The following is a 19806-nucleotide window of genomic DNA, read 5'->3' as shown; positions in this document are numbered from 1 at the left end:
GCAGGGAGAGACAGCCGCCTAATGCATTCCACTCGTAGTGCGACACTTAGTTAGAGGGTATCTATCCTTTAGCACAGACCATACGCACGTAGTGCGGCACTTAGTTAGAGGGTATCTATCCTTTAGCACAGACCATACGCACGTAGCGTGGCACTTAGTTAGAGGGTATCTATCCTTTAGCACAGACCATACGCACGTAGCGCGGCCCTTGTGTGTTCATTTACTAGTTAACTAGCACAAGAAAACAAAATAACGCACAGGAAACATGACAATTTTACATGACAGGGTCCCTTTAACCCCTTAAGGACACATGACATGTGTGACATGTCATGATTCCCTTTTATTCCAGAAGTTTGGTCCTTAAGGGGTTCAACTCAGGATTCAGAAGCAGCTGACAAGGGGCTGTATTAAGGGGATACATGGCTTCTACCAGGCTTAATGTGATTTGTCAAATGTAGAACTTTGCATGTGAGAGGAAAAGTTAAATTAAATACAAACCGTACTTCACAAATGGATATTTGATGACATAGCAGCAATATTTTTGTAAGGTTAGCTGGTTTTAACATTTATCAGAAATATAAATCATTATGAAATGCGGTGAGCAACGTTTTATAACACAAAATACAGAGCGACATACTGGGGGTTATGTACAAAGAGTGTTCCTGTGTATGACAAAATCAGTGATGGCACTATAGACTACACCACCTGCCGCAAAATGTAAAAATAATAATCTAATTCTAAGCATTATAATAACCCCCCTTTATGAACATTTTAGTGAACTCCAGTTCTCTGTCGCCTTGTTTTTATCATTACCTTCGAGAACAGACACAAGCTGAAAATACAGCTCAGTCTGCTCTCATTTATAATAGTTCACCAACGGAGGATACACACTCACACTCAGGAATCCAGCTTATCAGGGCCAGCGTTGACAAAACCCAGTTTAGTAGATAAAATAAATGAGGTCCAGGCCCTCAGCATTGCTGCAGGAAGGCAGGTTTATTGGCACAAAATGTTTCCCTTTTTGTTTCAATACATCTGCCTTCCTGCAGCAATCCTGAGGGCCTGGACCTCATTTATAAAACACATTTAAAAATCTTTAAACAGACACAAAGGGATTAAACCAATATTATTATATAATAAACTCCAACCTTGGTCCAATTGACTAGATTTCATTTATAAAATCATTAAAAATGTAAATATAAAAAATGATTTAGAATTTGAAATTTATTGTAGATTTCTATTGAACGATGTCTGTTATTCTCTGAATAAGGACGTTTCTGCCAGGTTTTTATATTTAGTAAGAATAAACAAGTTGTATATATTGTTAGTCTTTTTCTTCTTGACATAAAGTTATTATACACTTAGAAACATTTTCTGAATCAAAGCATTAAATCAATTGTAAGCCTTCCAGTTTATCATTTGTCATTAAATAGCGGTGTGAGTTGCTGGCAAACTGCGGATATTGGATTGGATCGACAATGTAACTATTTGTTCAGAACAGTCACAGAACATACTTATCTGCTGGGGTGATAAACGACTGCACCACTGTTCTGTGCAGGGTGGTCAGCTCACTGCAACGAGGTAACGAGGTCCGGTAGTAATGCGATAATACAGGTATTAAAAGCAAACCAATTTCATGTAGGATATGGCCTACTATTGAGTAAGCAAAGCAGGTCACAAGCAACTTCACTTTCATTATCAAAAGCCACACAGCTCATGGGCTACTGCGCCCTCTCCTGGGAAGTTACAGTCCTGCGCCCTCTCCTGGGAAGTTACAGTCCTGCGCCCTCTCCTGGGAAGTTACAGTCCTGCGCCCTCTCCTGGGAAGTTACAGCCCTGCGCCCTCTATTGGGAAGTTACAGCCCTGCGCCCTCTATTGGGAAGTTACAGTCCTGCGCCCTCTCCTGGGAAGTTACAGTCCTGCGCCCTCTCCTGGGAAGTTACAGTCCTGCGCCCTCTCCTGGGAAGTTACAGTCCTGCGCCCTCTCCTGGGAAGTTACAGTCCTGCGCCCTCTCCTGGGAAGTTACAGTCCTGCGCCCTCTCCTGGGAAGTTACAGTCCTGCGCCCTCTCCTGGGAAGTTACAGTCCTGCGCCCTCTCCTGGGAAGTTACAGTCCTGCGCCCTCTATTGGGAAGTTACAGTCCTGCGCCCTCTATTGGGAAGTTACAGTCCTGCGCCCTCTCCTGGGAAGTTACAGCCCTGCGCCCTCTCCTGGGAAGTTACAGCCCTGCGCCCTCTCCTGGGAAGTTACAGTCCTGCGCCCTCTATTGGGAAGTTACAGTCCTGCGCCCTCTATTGGGAAGTTCTTGAATAGAGACAAAGAAGTAGACAAGGACATATTTTGATATCACAATGAATTTATTTACACTATACATCACACAGCACCATAAAAAGTTCTGTTATCCATATTAAAGTTGTCTGACATTGTGAACCACAGCGCTGCACCTATAATAATTGTACAATATTCCCTATATGTACACAAAGATACGAGCCAGTCATTGGTTGCACGGTGGGCCCCAGGGCATCGTCTATTACAGCAAGTCTTTAAGGGTAACTTTATCTCAGGCCGAGTTTCTTCTTCTCTCTCTGCTTCTTGCGCACAATATCTATATTGCGGTCTTTCCACATGCTTTTCCTGAGCTTGATGGGCCGCGAGCCAACATACTTTCCTGTACAAGGAAGAACATGCAAGGTAAATGCAAGAATGATACAAGGATGCTGAAACAGACACGGTTTATTCACAAAATACCAAACGCTACTGAATTAAAAACTGAATGGCAAAATCTAAGCTAAAATAGCCAGACTGTGAACATAGTCAATTTGGATAATTGTATCCTGGCAGCTGGATAATCAGAATTTTTTATCTTCTCTGCAAATCAAAAGCACTGTATAAGTTAGTCATTGCAAGCACTGCTTTCTGTACCCTACAGATACTGAACTGCAACCGGCAGAGTTCTGAGAATGGTTATGACTAGCAATGAATTCTGGAAGCCAAGTGCACCAGCAGGCGTGGAAGAAGGCACAATCTGCTTTACACACCCCCCCCTTACCATTCATCTCCCGCATGGCTCGCACATAGTCATTAGGGTCCTTGAAGCTCACAAAGCCATATCCTTTGGTCTTCCCTGTGCGTTTGTCACGAATCACTTTGGCCTTCAGGAACGAGGGATATCGGCTGAATGCCCGAGCCAAAATATCATCGTTTACTTCATTACCCAAATCGCCACAGAATATCCGAAAGTCATCTGCAGAATTTCAGGAATTAGTCAGCAGGCATACAAGAAACCCTGGCTGGAAACAATCTAACCCTTTCGGTTTGGGAGACTGCAGCTACAATGTTTAAATTAACTGGGAAACGAGAAACACATTTAAAACCAGATCAGGAAAAACAGCAGACCCTAGACAAGGGACATAACAGAGTCAAGGCTGGAATTGAGGCAATACATGCATCCATTATTTAAAAAATATACATAGGAAGCAACAAATAAATGCATACAGTTTCCTTATAAAGTCAGGATTGTACAATTTGATTAAATAAGAGTAATAATGGTTTATCAGAATGTAATATTTAAATGAACACTATAGTCTGAGGAATACAAACATGTAGTGCTGGAGTAGCCGTTTAGGTCCTGACACCCCTCAGGATACAGTAATTGGATTTTAACCTTTTCCCACCGTCACGCTGGTCTTGCTGCAGCTGGCCCAGTCTCAATCTTGTTGATTTCAATCACTCCAATGCTTTCCCATAGCAAGCATTGGGAGACTAATGCACATGTGCAGCAAAATGCTGCACCAATCAGCATCTCTTTGGAGATACATTAAATTGATGCATCTCTATGGGGAGTGTTCAGAAAATCAGATGTCGGGAAAAATACATAAAACAAAGCCGTCCATACTCTGTCATGTTTTTACTGAGAAATAGAGCAAAAACTAAAAGAAAGGCGGAGTAGGAAAGAGGAAGAGAATAGTAAGAGATTGAGAAAAGGAACGTACAGCGTGACAGTGCTGCTTCAAGCTGTTGTGGTTCTGGTGACTATAGTGTTCCTTAAATCAATATTTATAGACCACAGAAACCCTAGCCCTGCTGTCGCTGACCTGTATCCCATTCTAGCAGACTCTGATCCTCCCAGCTAGTCCCAGCCGCTGTACGAATACACCGCTTTAATTTCTCTGGCTTTGCTTTCTTTTTATCCTCCTGAACTGGTTCTACCACCACCTGCTGGGGAGGAGAAATACAAGAGTCAGTAGATCTGGGTAGTTACAGTCACAGGTGACAGGATTTGAGTTAGCCCATAGCCCTTTCCACTCACTAACCTCAGGCTGTACAGGTTCAAGTTCAGGCATGCTGGGGCCAATCACAGTTTCATCAAAACTTATCTCCTTTTCATCAGGCAAGGTTGGCACCTCCACTATTTCCTCCTAAAACACAAACAGATCTTAGTTCCTGGTGGAGAGCCTCACAGCATGCATTTCAGAGCTATTGAGTGACTGACCTCAGGCTTTCTCACAGGGGGTGCAGTGTATACAGTAGGTGCGGCTTGTATGACAGTCGGATTGATTTTAGGTGAGGTTTGCACAGTTCGAGGTGGGGGTGGCATGGGGCCCACTGCAGCTGGCTGTAAGTAAAGAAAATATGAAGAAAAGGGAAGGGGAAAAAAAAGAAATAAATATATGAAAAGATAGTCAACATCAGTGAAAAGGAATGTAGTTTGATCAGATTAGTGAAGATTCTAATATCACACAATCTGCAAGTAATAAAGACAATGCAGAAACTCACAGGAGGGCCGCTTCGCATGGTTAATGGTGGTGGCGGCGGCATATGATGACTCATCAGTGGTGGGGGAGGACCATGCATTGGATTCATTAGAGGCTGAGGTGGAGGCATTCCCAGATGCCGTGGGCCCACTACAAATATAAAAGGCATTTTCTTTTAATTCCATGGAAAAATAAAAATTCAAAAACAAATAGACCAAAAGCGGCAAAATATCCTTATAAAGTAAACTCTTAGGAAAAGAACAAGGTACATCTGGGTATGAGGGCACGTTTTTAGATAAAACAAATAAACTCGGGTTAAAATGCATTATAGCTGTTTTATATTAAATTGAAGAAGGAATAGTTTAAACTGGTATATTTTGACTCTACCACATCTTTAAATCGAAGAGGGGTCTCCTGCTAGGTTTAAAAAAACAAAAAACAAACAAAAAGAAAACACATTTTGTTCATACACCATGTAATTACAACAAATCCTGCAATGCTGAAAGAGCATGGCTGTCTTTCTTTGTCTCAGTCACTGACCTGCTCGCTGCTGGAGGACGTGGGGTATAAAGGAAGGCCGGGGCATCGCAGGTAGGTGATCAGGTGGCCGCTGTAAAGCATGGGGTATAAAACTAGGTCTCATCATAGGTGGCCTTGGTGGAGGAATAGCTGTATTAGCAAAACAACAGACAAACACTATAAGGAAACAGAACTATACAGAATAAGACAAAACTATTTCCCAAAACTCAGTATTTGTGCAAATTGAAAGAGAAATTCATATTTAACTGGGCTTCCTCCTGCAGATAGTAGGGCTTCAATACAACAGGACAAGTTTGCTGAACATGAGACATATCTGCTTTCTTCAAATGTAACACAATGACCAATCCTCCCTGCTTTCTCACAGCACAGACACTGGACATTATGTAATTTGCCATTAATAAAGGCCACTAGAGGATTTCTTTGTTATGAAATGAATGCAATGAGCGGTGTGCATGGGATTTGAGAATTGGACCAATCTACCTGGACCAACAAACTGTACAGGGGGGACCATCATAGGAGCTACCACACTTGCTGCAGCCGCTGCCCTGGCTTCCAAGCTCTGCTGTATCTGTGGATGAGTATAACAAGAGGGATGTACATTACCATAGGACAGAATGCATAATGCCACAATTACATTAAAAAAAAGAAAAAGAATATGCAACTACATTAACAAATCGAATCCCCTCTAATGTTCAACAATTTGTGCTAAACAAAAATAAATGTTAATATGATGGGAAGAACAGTTTATTTTCGGAGTCACATTAAGAATGCCTCAAAATATCCCATGGTACACTTCTAGTTTAAAGGGACACTCTAGTCACAAAAACTACTACAGCTTAATGTAGCGGTTCTGGTGAATACAGTCTGTCCCTGCATGCTTAGCTTTGCAAACGCTGCTCTTTCAGAGAAAACAGTGTTTACATTACTACCTAGTAACACATCTAGTGGCAAGTCACTCAGACAGCCACTAGAGGGACTTCCTGGGTTCGGTCCTGCAATATTTACAGTACCTAAGTTACATAGCTGAAAAGAGACTTGCGTCCATCAAGTTCAGCCTTCCTTACATTTGTTTTTTGCTGGTGATCCAAAATAAAGCAAAAAACAAAAACAAAACAATTTAAAGCACTTCCAATTTTGCAACAAACTAGGAAAAAAAATCCTTCTTGACCCCAGAATAGCAGCCAGATTTATCCTTGGATCAAGCAGCTATTAACCTACATTGAAAAATTATATCCTTCAATATTTGTTGTTGCAAGTATGCATCTAGTTGCTGTTTGAACAACTGTATGGACTCTGATAAAACCACTTCTTCAGGCAGAGAATTCCACATCCCTATTGTTCTTACAGTAAAAAAAACCTTTCCTTTGCCTTAGACGAAATCTTCTTTCTTCCAGTTTAAACGCATGACCTCGTGTCTTATGTAAAGTCCCCTCTTATGTAAATATCCCCTCTCAAGCGACGTCTTTCTAAACTAAATAGGTTTAAATGTGTTAACCTTTCTTCATAGCTGATATGTTCCATTCCTTTTATTAATTTTGAAGCCTGCCTCTGCACTTTTTCTACTGCCATAATATCCTTCTTTAGAACAGGTGCCCAAAATTGCCCAGCATATTCAATATGTGGTCTTACCAGTGATTTATAAAGAGGCAAAATTATATTCTCATCCCGAAAATGAATGCCCTTTTCAATGCATGACAATACCTTACTGGCCTTAGCCACTGCTGACTGACATTGCACATTGTTTGTGGTGTATAACAATTCCCAAATCCGTTTCGTGTGTTGTTATCCCTAATAAGCTTCCATTAAGGGTATACGTTGCTTGTGCATTCTTTACGCCGAAGTGCATAACTTTGCATTTTTCAACATTAAATTTCATCTGCTATTTGAGTGCCCAGTCCCCCAGTCTATCTAAATCCCTCTGCAGCAGAGTAATATGTTGCTCACATTGTATTACTTTACAGAGTTGTGTGTCATCTGCAAACACTGAAACATGACTTTCAATGTTTTTTTTCAAGATAATTTATAAACATGTTAAATAGAGGGGGTCCCAGAACAGAACCCTGAGGGACACCACTTGCCACCTCTGTCCAGAAAATGCTCCTCTATAAGAAGATGCTGACTGGCACAGCAAGTCATTTGGCAATGCATGCACAATAGCATTGGATTGGCAGAGATCAGTGATAATCTCAGCCAGGGAGGCATGTAGGCCGTGGGATGAAAGGCAAGTAAAACATACCTTTTTGCTTCACCTAAACTGCTAATAGGTCACTATAGCACCAGGAAGATATGCGTGTCTAATTGGTGGTACCCAGTCTATGTACTGTAGGAATTATGTGATGGATAGTGAAATACAGAGTTAGGTATAAAAGCCCATGTCATGCAATGTATGGTTTGAGTGTGACTGTTCACTACCAGCCGTAATTTGGGAAAACATATTGCCTTCGTGTACTTAATCCACTCACCTGGTGATAGGTGTTTGTTGCAATAATAGGTCGAATTACAGGAACTGCCGGCATTGGCGGGATAACAGGAACAGCTGGCACAGCTGGGACTACGGGCACTGCTGGGACCGCAGGGGCAGCCAAAGGAACAGGATCAACTGCAGGCAGCGCAACAGGAGCACCAAGGACCTCCTGCTCAAACCTGAAGGCAGCAACAACAGACACAAGGAAAATAACTGAGCAGAGTGAGGATAGTGTGACAGTGTGTATGCCGTGTGTGCAATAAGCGCAATGAGGATAGTGTGAGTGTGAACACAGGTAAAAATAGTGTGTGTAATCAGCACAGTGAGTTAGTGTACAGTGAGGACCGTGTGTATATAGTGTGTTCGTGTACCGTGAGGACCGTGTGTATATAGTGTGTTAGTGTACAGTGAGGACCGTGTGTATATAGTGTGTTAGTGTACAGTGAGGACCGTGTGTATATAGTGTGTTAGTGTACAGTGAGCTTAGTGTGTACATTGTGTTAGTGTACAGCGAGGATCCTCCCTCTGTTCCCTCCCACCGAGTGCCCCCTCCCTCTGAGTGCCACCTCACACTTTCCCTCCCTCACACTGAGTGCCCCCTCCCTCACACTAAGTACACCTTCACACTCTCCCTCCCTCTCACATTGAGTGTCCCCTTACTCCCTCCCTCACACTGAATGCCCCCTCACTCCCTCCCTCCCTCACACTGAGTGCCCCCTCACTCTCCCATCCTCACACTGAGTGCCCCCTCACTCTCCCATCCTCACACTGAGTGCCCCCTCACTCTCCCATCCTCACACTGAGTGCCCCCTCACTCTCCCATCCTCACACTGAGTGCCCCCTCACTCTCCCATCCTCACACTGAGTGCCCCCTCACTCTCCCATCCTCACACTGAGTGCCCCCTCACTCTCCCATCCTCACACTGAGTGCCCCCTCACTCTCCCATCCTCACACTGAGTGCCCCCTCACTCTCCCATCCTCACACTGAGTGCCCCCTCACTCTCCCATCCTCACACTGAGTGCCCCCTCACTCTCCCATCCTCACACTGAGTGCCCCCTCACTCTCCCATCCTCACACTGAGTGCCCCCTCACTCTCCCATCCTCACACTGAGTGCCCCCTCACTCTCCCATCCTCACACTGAGTGCCCCCTCACTCTCCCATCCTCACACTGAGTGCCCCCTCACTCTCCCATCCTCACACTGAGTGCCCCCTCACTCTCCCATCCTCACACTGAGTGCCCCCTCACTCTCCCATCCTCACACTGAGTGCCCCCTCACTCTCCCATCCTCACACTGAGTGCCCCCTCACTCTCCCATCCTCACACTGAGTGCCCCCTCACTCTCCCATCCTCACACTGAGTGCCCCCTCACTCTCCCATCCTCACACTGAGTGCCCCCTCACTCTCCCATCCTCACACTGAGTGCCCCCTCACTCTCCCATCCTCACACTGAGTGCCCCCTCACTCTCCCATCCTCACACTGAGTGCCCCCTCACTCTCCCATCCTCACACTGAGTGTCCCCTCTCCCCCACTGAGTGCCCCCTCACTCTCCCCCTCCCTCACACTGAGTGTCCACTCTCCCCCACTGAGTGCCCCCTCACTCTCCCCCTCCCTCACACTGAGTGTCCACTCTCCCCCACTGAGTGCCCCCTCACACTCCCCCTCCCACACACTGAGTGTCCACTCTCCCCCACTGAGTGCCCCCTCACACTCCCCCTCCCACACACTGAGTGTCCACTCTCCCCCACTGAGTGCCCCCTCACACTCCCCCTCCCACACACTGAGTGTCCACTCTCCCCCACTGAGTGCCCCCTCACTCTCTCCCTCCCTCACACTGAGTGCCCCCTCACTCTCTCCCTCCCTCCCTCACACTGAGTGCCCCCTCACTCTCTCCCTCCCTCCCACTGAGTGCCCCCTCACTCTCTCCCTCCCTCCCTCCCACTGAGTGCCCCCTCACTCTCTCCCTCCCTCACACTGAGTGCCCCCTCACTCTCTCCCTCCCTCACACTGAGTGCCCCCTCACTCTCTCCCTCACTCACAGCGCCATCTCTGCCTCCATCTCCTTCAGTCTCTCCTCTCCGCTTTTCCCCGCCATGTTGTTGCTGTCGCCGATCCGCTCTCTCCGCTTCTCCTGCAGCTCTCCCAGAACCGACTGGCGCAGTGAGAGTGACGTAAGTTCCACTTCCGGTCTGCGCGCTCACATCGAGACTTGGAACGCAGCGCCACCGGCGCCATCTTGGTTTCTGTCAGAGTTTGGGAAAAGCCTCAGTGGGGCATGATGGGAATTAGTGATAATGTACTGTTACCTAGCAACACCCTGCCAGTTAGCAATATACCAGGTTACCTCATCAATTGGGACAATAAAACACAATAAAACACAACACATAGTCTGGTCTAAACTTGGAAATAACTGAAATCCTGAACATTCACACTTAACTGAATAACCCTAGTGAATAATCCTAGTGAATAACACTAGTGAATAATCCTAGTGAATAACTCTAGTGAATAAACCTAGTGAATAATCCTAGTGAATAACCCTAGTGAATAATCCTAGTGAAAAACTCTAGTGAATAAGCCTAGTGAATAATCCTAGTGAATAACCCTAGTGAATAATTCTAGTGAATAATCCTAGTGAATAACTCTAGTGAATAATCCTAGTGAATAACCCTAGTGAATAATCCTAGTGAATAACTCTAGTGAATAACCTTATTGAATAACTCTAGTGAATAAACCTAGTGAATAATCCTAGTGAATAACCCTAGTGAATAATCCTAGTGAAAAACTCTAGTGAATAAGCCTAGTGAATAATCCTAGTGAATAACCCTAGTGAATAATTCTAGTGAATAATCCTAGTGAATAACTCTAGTGAATAATCCTAGTGAATAACCCTAGTGAATAATCCTAGTGAATAACTCTAGTGAATAACCTTATTGAATAACTCTAGTGAATAAACCTAGTGAATAATCCTAGTGAATAACCCTAGTGAATAATTCTAGTGAATAATCCTAGTGAATAACTCTAGTGAATAACCTTATTGAATAACTCTAGTGAATAAACCTAGTGAATAATCCTAGTGAATAACCCTAGTGAATAATCCTAGTGAAAAACTCTAGTGAATAAGCCTAGTGAATAATCCTAGCGAATAACCCTAGTGAATAATTCTAGTGAATAATCCTAGTGAATAATCCTAGTGAATAACCCTAATGATGAACTCTAGTAAATAACTCTAGTGAATAACCCTAGTAAATAATCCTAATGAATAACTCTAGTGAATAACCCTAATGATGAACTCTAGTAAATGACTCTAGTGAATAACCCTAGTAAATAATCCTAATGAATAACTAGTGAACAACCCAAGTGATTTACTCTAGTGAAAAACCTTAGTGAATAACTTTAACGAACAACCCTAGTGAATAACCCTAGTGAATAATCCTAGTGAAAAACTCTAGTGAATAATCCTAGTGAATAACCCTAGTGAATAATTCTAGTGAATAATCCTAGTGAATAACTCTAGTGAATAACCTTATTGAATAACTCTAGTGAATAAACCTAGTGAATAATCCTAGTGAAAAACTCTAGTGAATAATCCTAGTGAATAATCCTAGTGAATAACCCTAGTGAATAATTCTAGTGAATAATCCTAGTGAATAACTCTAGTGAATAACCCTAGTGAATAATCCTAGTGAATAAACCTAGTGAATAATCCTAGTGAATAACCCTAGTGAATAATCCTAGTGAAAAACTCTAGTGAATAACCTTATTGAATAACTCTAGTGAATAAACCTAGTGAATAATCCTAGTGAATAACCCTAGTGAATAATCCTAGTGAAAAACTCTAGTGAATAAGCCTAGTGAATAATCCTAGTGAATAACCCTAGTGAATAATTCTAGTGAATAATCCTAGTGAATAACTCTAGTGAATAATCCTAGTGAATAACCCTAGTGAATAATCCTAGTGAATAACTCTAGTGAATAACCTTATTGAATAACTCTAGTGAATAAACCTAGTGAATAATCCTAGTGAATAACCCTAGTGAATAATTCTAGTGAATAATCCTAGTGAATAACTCTAGTGAATAACCTTATTGAATAACTCTAGTGAATAAACCTAGTGAATAATCCTAGTGAATAACCCTAGTGAATAATCCTAGTGAAAAACTCTAGTGAATAAGCCTAGTGAATAATCCTAGCGAATAACCCTAGTGAATAATTCTAGTGAATAATCCTAGTGAATAATCCTAGTGAATAACCCTAATGATGAACTCTAGTAAATAACTCTAGTGAATAACCCTAGTAAATAATCCTAATGAATAACTCTAGTGAATAACCCTAATGATGAACTCTAGTAAATGACTCTAGTGAATAACCCTAGTAAATAATCCTAATGAATAACTAGTGAACAACCCAAGTGATTTACTCTAGTGAAAAACCTTAGTGAATAACTTTAACGAACAACCCTAGTGAATAACCCTAGTGAATAATCCTAGTGAAAAACTCTAGTGAATAATCCTAGTGAATAACCCTAGTGAATAATTCTAGTGAATAATCCTAGTGAATAACTCTAGTGAATAACCTTATTGAATAACTCTAGTGAATAAACCTAGTGAATAATCCTAGTGAAAAACTCTAGTGAATAATCCTAGTGAATAATCCTAGTGAATAACCCTAGTGAATAATTCTAGTGAATAATCCTAGTGAATAACTCTAGTGAATAACCCTAGTGAATAATCCTAGTGAATAAACCTAGTGAATAATCCTAGTGAATAACCCTAGTGAATAATCCTAGTGAAAAACTCTAGTGAATAATCCTAGTGAATAATCCTAGTTAATAATCCTAGTGAATAACTCTAGTGAATAATCCTAGTGAATAACCCTAGTGAATAATCCTAGTGAATAACCCTAATGATGAACTCTAGTAAATAACTCTAGTGAATAACCCTAGTGAATAATCCTAGTGAATAACTCTAGTGAATAGCCTTATTGAATAACTCTAGTGAATAAACCTAGTGAATAACCCTAGTGAATAATCCTAGTGAATAATCCTAGTTAATAATCCTAGTGAATAACTCTAGTGAATAATCCTAGTGAATAACCCTAGTGAATAATCCTAGTGAATAACCCTAATGATGAACTCTAGTAAATAACTCTAGTGAATAACCCTAGTGAATAATTCTAGTGAATAACTCTAGTGAATAACCTTATTGAATAACTCTAGTGAATAAACCTAGTGAATAATCCTAGTGAATAACCCTAGTGAATAATCCTAGTGAATAACCCTAATGATGAACTCTAGTAAATAACTCTAGTGAATAACCCTAGTGAATAATCCTAGTGAATAATCCTAGTGAATAACTCTAGTGAATAACCTTATTGAATAACTCTAGTGAATAAACCTAGTGAATAATCCTAGTGAATAATCCTAGTGAAAAACTCTAGTGAATAATCCTAGTGAATAACCCTAGTGAATAACCCTAGTGAATAATTCTAGTGAATAATCCTAGTGAATAACTCTAGTGAATAACCCTAGTGAATAATCCTAGTGAATAAACCTAGTGAATAATCCTAGTGAATAACTCTAGTGAATAATCCTAGTGAATAACCCTAGTGAATAATCCTAGTGAATAACTCTAGTGAATAATCCTAGTGAATAATCCTAGTTAATAATCCTAGTGAATAACTCTAGTGAATAATCCTAGTGAATAACTCTAGTGAATAATCCTAGTGAATAACTCTAGTGAATAATCCTAGTGAATCCTAGTGAATAACCCTAGTGAATAATCCTAGTGAATAATCCTAGTGAATAATCCTAGTGAATAACTCTAGTGAATAATCCTAGTGAATAACTCTAGTGAATAACTCTAGTGAATAACCCTAGTGAATAATCCTAGTGAATAACTCTAGTGAATAATCCTAGTGAATAATTCTGGTGAATAACTCTAGTGAATAACCCTAGTAAATAATCCTAGTGAATAACTCTAGTGAATAACTCTAGTGAATAATCCTAGTGAATAACTCTAGTGAATAATCCTAGTGAATAACCCTAGTGAATAATCCTAGTGAATAACTCTAGTGAATAATCCTAGTGAATAATCCTAGTTAATAATCCTAGTGAATAACTCTAGTGAATAATCCTAGTGAATAATCCTAGTGAATAACTCTAGTGAATAATCCTAGTGAATAACTCTAGTGAATAATCCTAGTGAATCCTAGTGAATAACCCTAGTGAATAATCCTAGTGAATAATCCTAGTGAATAATCCTAGTGAATAACTCTAGTGAATAATCCTAGTGAATAACTCTAGTGAATAACCCTAGTGAATAATCCTAGTGAATAATCCTAGTGAATAACTCTAGTGAATAATCCTAGTGAATAATTCTGGTGAATAACTCTAGTGAATAACCCTAGTAAATAATCCTAGTGAATAACTCTAGTGAATAACTCTAGTGAATAATCCTAGTGAATAACTCTAGTGAATAACCCTAGTGAATAACTCTAGTGAATAATCCTAGTGAATAATTCTAGTGAACAACTCTAGTGAATAACCCTAGTAAATAATCCTAGTGAATAACCCTAATGATGAACTCTAGTAAATAACTCTAGTGAATAACCCTAGTAAATAATCCTAATGAATAACTCTAGTGAATAACCCTAATGATGAACTCTAGTAAATGACTCTAGTGAATAACCCTAGTAAATAATCCTAATGAATAACTAGTGAACAACCCAAGTGATTTACTCTAGTGAAAAACCTTAGTGAATAACTTTAACGAACAACCCTGGTGAATAACCCTAGTGAATAACCCTGGTGAATAACTCTAGTAAAAAAAGTAAAATAATTATAATGTTAAAATAAAAGGTGTAAAATCAATAATAGTTTGGGCTTGGATTAAATGTAGGAGAGGAAGTGTTGCAGAGCTTGTAATCCCTTTAGATGGTTATTATTTGAATATAAAGCAGTGACATCAATGGTAACCCAGATATAGGTGTCCTTCCAGTTAATATCCTGTATGAGCGATAAAACATGACCTGTATCTCGCATATAGGATGGTAGGTTGGGAACATAACGTTGGAGATAGAAACCGACCCATTTAGAAAGCGGGGCAGTAAGGGATCCAGTAGAAGAAATAATTGGATGACCGGCAGGGGTTGTGAGGGGGGTGGGGGGGGGGGGGGGAGGGGGTTGAATATTTTTATGTATTTTGGGCAAATAATAAAATATGGAGACATCCCCAGCTGAAGACAGGAGGTATTATTTTTCTTTTTTTTTATCAATAGTTTCTTTATTGAATGCCTCTATTCTATCAGCCTATAAGAACGTAAGAAGCACAGACAGAGCCCGACTAATACCTACTTCTTCCACGAACCCCATGAAAGGTTGTCACTCAGTCCTATCCCCTATAGAGGAGTCCAACAAACATCTAGAGATACTGCGGCTATTGGAAAAAGTTCATCCCCATGCAAAGATGACTCACTACAAACTATCAGTACGAGAGATATATCCCAAAACAAGGGGCCTTTTTTCTCAACTGTGCCAGGGCCGGATTAACCCCTTAAGGACACATGACATGTGTGACATGTCATGATTCCCTTTTATTCCAGAAGTTTGGTCCTTAAGGGGTTAAGAGCCCATTGGGCCTGGTGCTGATAATTATGATGGGGCCTAATTACAGAATCTTAGCGACCAAAACACTAAAACAGTCATACCTCTCAAGCATGAAACCAAAATATGGGTCAATCCAACTATAGGAAAATAAAAAATAACATAGTGCAACTCTGTTTGGAATATATATTAGTGTTATGTGCCAAATGGATCACTCACACTTTAACTGTTAAAACAGGGCGTATCAAGATTCCTTGTGGCTCTCTGGTGTTTCTTTGGTTCCCAATTTATTCAATCTCATATGTATAGAGAGAGAAAAAGAAGCATTCAAAATTGAAAAATAGAAAGGCTTGTGCAAATAAAATATGTAGGCTCCTTAATCTTATCCATGGAATCGATCGGAAAAATATCAAAGCAACCTTTTTGGTGCTGGACACCGAAAAGGCCTTTGATAGGGTGGATTGGAAGTTTATGGATCTTGTCATACAAAAACTTGGTTTGGTGGGTTTATTTAGAGATAGTATCAAAATACTGTACTCCAGCCCATCTGCAAGAGTAATTGGCCCAGGGATGATATCGGAATACTTTAATATCACAAATGGATCCTGACAAGGCTGCCCTTTAGCACCAATGCTCTATATTATGACACCAGAGCCTTTAGCAGCCTTAATTAGACACTCAACAGAGGAACAGAGAATTAAAATAGACCCAGTTGAACATAAACTTACCTTGTTTGCAGATGACGCCCTACTGACCCTGACGAATCCCTATGGATCTATCCTAGCTGTAATTGAAATACTAGCCAAGTATAACAAATAGTCTAATTCTAAGCTTAATATTGATAAGACACAATTTATGTCCTTTAGCTTACAATCATTATATTATTATTATTATTGCCATTTATATAGCGCCAACAGATTCTGTAGCGCTTTACAATATTATGAGCGGGAGGATGTAACTATAAATAGGACAATTACAAGAAAACTTACATGAACAAACGAGCTTATATAAATTCAAATGGGAAAAAGTAGCTATCAACTAGTTGGGGGTGAAGAGTACTTATAATATCTTAGAAATTGTGGAGTATAATTACTCACTACTTCTACAAGAATTGAAAAGACAATTTAAGATATGGAGTAAAGTTGAATTATCTTGGTTGGGGAGAATAGAGACAGCAAGATCATATATGGTACCAAAATTAACATACCTATATAGAACTATACCACTTAGAGTAAATACGGAAATGTTATAGGACTTCCAAACCTCCATTTCTGGATTTATCGGCCAATAAAAAACCCAGGATTCCAATAAAAACTTTAAAGAAAACAAGCAAAAATGGAGGATTGTCCTTTGCTGACGTCCATGACTCACATGAAGCCTGTATGGCGGCACATTTTTTAGCATGGGATGGCTCAAACAACTCAAATAATGTGTGGAAGGAAATGGAGATTCAGGATTTTAAGATAGTCAACCATTATGATTGTTTCTGGTTAGATACTAGAAAAAGCTTGGATAAGATCACTTCAAACCCAAAAATATGTTGATAACAGATATTAATATAAGGAAAAAATGGAACCAATTAGATGCTACAGCAATGTCTTTCTCACTTGAACCTTTGGAGGTTAATATGTCCAGCATTAACTTGGAGAAGTGGAGGAGCCATGGGATCGATAGGTTATTAGACATGGTAATATATCACCATTTCAACAGTTACAAACAATATATTCTTTACCTTCAAAATTTCCATATCTTAGAATAAAAAGTGACCTGTCTACCAAACAGGTAATTGAATAACACATAACTACTCCATTTTTAGATACTCACAAGCCCTTGAAGAGGGTATTATAATCTATAGAATGTATGCGATGTTTGGAAATTATCACTAAAGAAACCCCACTGATTAAATGGAAATCTGATATAAACAAGACCTCAAGAAATCAAGAATGGAAACAAAAGTATAAAGTTAGTGAAGAAAAATATACACTGTATACATTTGATATAATTACATTTCAAAATATATAGGTGGTATTTGGTTCCAACATCATGCACTCCGATCCATGTTGGAGATGTGGTAACAGCAGAGCATCCAAGTACCACATTTGGTGGGAATGTAGAGAACTAGACAACCTCAAATTAAATTTTATTATACTGTTGGAGAAGTTATTTCCCCGACCGGTGAATTTGACCCCACAGCTCCTCCATCTTCATATCGACCTACCAGAGTGGAACAAGCCACTTCTTAATCTTTTGATTCAATTACTGATGGCCTTTAAAATTAGCATAGCAAGGATTTGGAAACAGCGAGGGAAACCAGAGTTGTACGGGATAAAGAATCAAATCAACTATCCATTTAGAATGGAGAAGGGTTACTATCTATTATCTAACCAGTTAGACTCCTACTCAAAGATTTGGTCACTTTGGGAATCTTCCCCCTATGTCAGTTAAGATAATGAAAACTCAAATCTGCTCACCCTGTGTCAGTATGACTGTAATAGATCATTTTTAATCAATATTGAAAAAGATAAGATAGCTGTAACTTTGTACCAATTGTTTTACAATCGAATATATGTATCTTTCATTTCAAACTGTTAATAATGTGAAACGTTTAAAAAAAAAAATTCAAATAAAGAATTATAAATATTTTATTAAAAATAGCATTTATAAGAGAACAATTGTGTTTGAAAGCAGTGCACCATTATTTTTTTTATTGCAGACTTGGATCAGGAGACAATGCATATTAGATTAGCTAGACAGGGGGAATGGTAGTCAAAAGATCTTTAGTTTAAAATAATAAAACAGTTAACAATGAACTAGTTCTGCACAATCCTAACTGTTAACAAGTTAACAATTCCCCTGCAGGAAAGCTTCATTGTGTTTTGTATTCTTTCTGTCAAAGAGGCACATTCATGGATTTATTTTTTCCTTTCAGCAACGCAGCCTCCGTCCCACCATTTTCTCTGATTCTTTCCTCCTCTGTGACAGTATGACTTGGTCCCATTTCAATCGTTTGTTCCTCCTCAAGGTCATTAGTAGACGATTGCGATCTGTGTGATCGTAAACACTTCCTGCAAGACAACAAACCATGTGTAATCTGCAGTGTTTATGAATGTATCAAAGAGCTCCATAGCAATAAAACTCACAGTAATGTACAGTGTGTATGAGTGTATCACAGAGCTCCACAGCAATCTGCAGTATGTATGAGTGTCGCAGAGCTCCACAGCAATAAAACTCATGGTAATGTGCAGTGTGTATCAGTGTATCACAGAGCTCCACAGCAATAATACTCATTGTAATGTGCAGTGTGTATGAATGTATCACAGAGCTCACCAGCAATAAAACTCACAGTAATGTGCAGTGTGTAAAAAGTTACAGAGCTCCACAGCAATAAAACTCACAGTAATGTGCAGAGGCCCAACCTACTAGAGGTAGTTACAAACGTGTATACAACGTTTTTCGAATAAAACCCAACCTACAACAAGTTGGTTACATATAGTTAAAGGAACACTATAGTCACCTAAATTACTTTAGCTAAATAAAGCAGTTTTAGTGTATAGATCATTCCCCTGCAATTTCACTGCTCAATTCACTGTCATTTAGGAGTTAAATCACTTTGTTTCTGTTTATGCAGACCTAGCCACACCTCCCCTGGCTATGATTGACAGAGCCTGCATGAAAAAAAAAAACTGGTTTCACTTTCAAACAGATGTAATTTACCTTAAATCATTGTATCTCAATCTCTAAATTGAACTTTAATCACATACAGGAGGCTCTTGCAGGGTCTAGCAAGCTATTAACATAGCAGGGGATAAGAAAATCTTAATTAAACAGAACTTGCAATAAAGAAAGCCTAAATAGGGCTCTCTTTACAGGAAGTGTTTATGGAAGGCTGTGCAAGTCACATGCAGGGAGGTGTGACTAGGGTTCATAAACAAAGGGATTTAACTCCTAAATGGCAGAGGATTGAGCAGTGAGGCTGCAGGGGCATGTTCTATACACCAAAACTGTTTCATTAATTATTATTATTATTATTATTATTATTATTATTATTATTATTATTGCCATTTATATAGCGCCAACAGATTCCGTAGCGCTTTACAATATTTTGAGAGGGGGGATGTAACAATAAATAGGACAATTACAAGAAATCTTACAGGAACAATAGGTTGAAGAGGACCCTGCTCAAATGAGCTTACAGACTATAGGAGGTGGGGTATTAGAAACATTAGGATAGGAAGTATCAAGTAGGAGTGAAGCAGAGCTGGAGGAGAGAGCAAAGCACTATCCCATAGGAGAGAGCAAGAGACAGGTATGTAAGGGAGAGATTACTCTGGGAGGCCATACGCTTTCCTGAAGAGATGGGTTTTAAGGCCCTTCTTAAATGAATGAAGACTAGGGGAGAGTCTGATGGCAGTAGGCAAGTTATTCCATAGGAGAGGAGCCGCCC

The 19806-nt window shown here is 40.1% G+C and overlaps 1 protein-coding gene across 2 annotated transcripts; it reads right to left on the bottom strand.

Annotated features, from left to right (window-relative positions):
• Nucleotides 1-2340: 2340 nt before the first annotated feature.
• On the bottom strand, nucleotides 2341-9936 carry RBM42 (RNA binding motif protein 42). 2 transcript variants are annotated; one of them, XM_063436862.1, is made up of 10 exons: nucleotides 9802-9936; nucleotides 7759-7939; nucleotides 5777-5864; nucleotides 5297-5425; nucleotides 4779-4906; nucleotides 4495-4617; nucleotides 4316-4420; nucleotides 4097-4220; nucleotides 3052-3246; nucleotides 2341-2670 (listed from the first exon to the last, which is right to left on the bottom strand). In XM_063436862.1, exons 1-10 carry the CDS (start codon nucleotides 9855-9857, stop codon nucleotides 2558-2560), a joined length of 1242 nt encoding a protein of 413 aa, XP_063292932.1. In that variant the 5' UTR covers nucleotides 9858-9936; the 3' UTR covers nucleotides 2341-2557. The 2 variants fall into 2 exon arrangements, with proteins under 2 accessions (XP_063292932.1, XP_063292933.1); XM_063436863.1 differs by having other exon boundaries at nucleotides 4097-4217.
• Between the last annotated feature and the right edge of the window lie 9870 nt (nucleotides 9937-19806).

The sequence above is a fragment of the Pelobates fuscus genome, chromosome 11 (assembly GCF_036172605.1).
Source record: "Pelobates fuscus isolate aPelFus1 chromosome 11, aPelFus1.pri, whole genome shotgun sequence".
In the NCBI taxonomy this organism is placed as follows: domain Eukaryota; kingdom Metazoa; phylum Chordata; class Amphibia; order Anura; family Pelobatidae; genus Pelobates; species Pelobates fuscus.
This window is presented reverse-complemented; position numbering and strand designations above follow the sequence as displayed.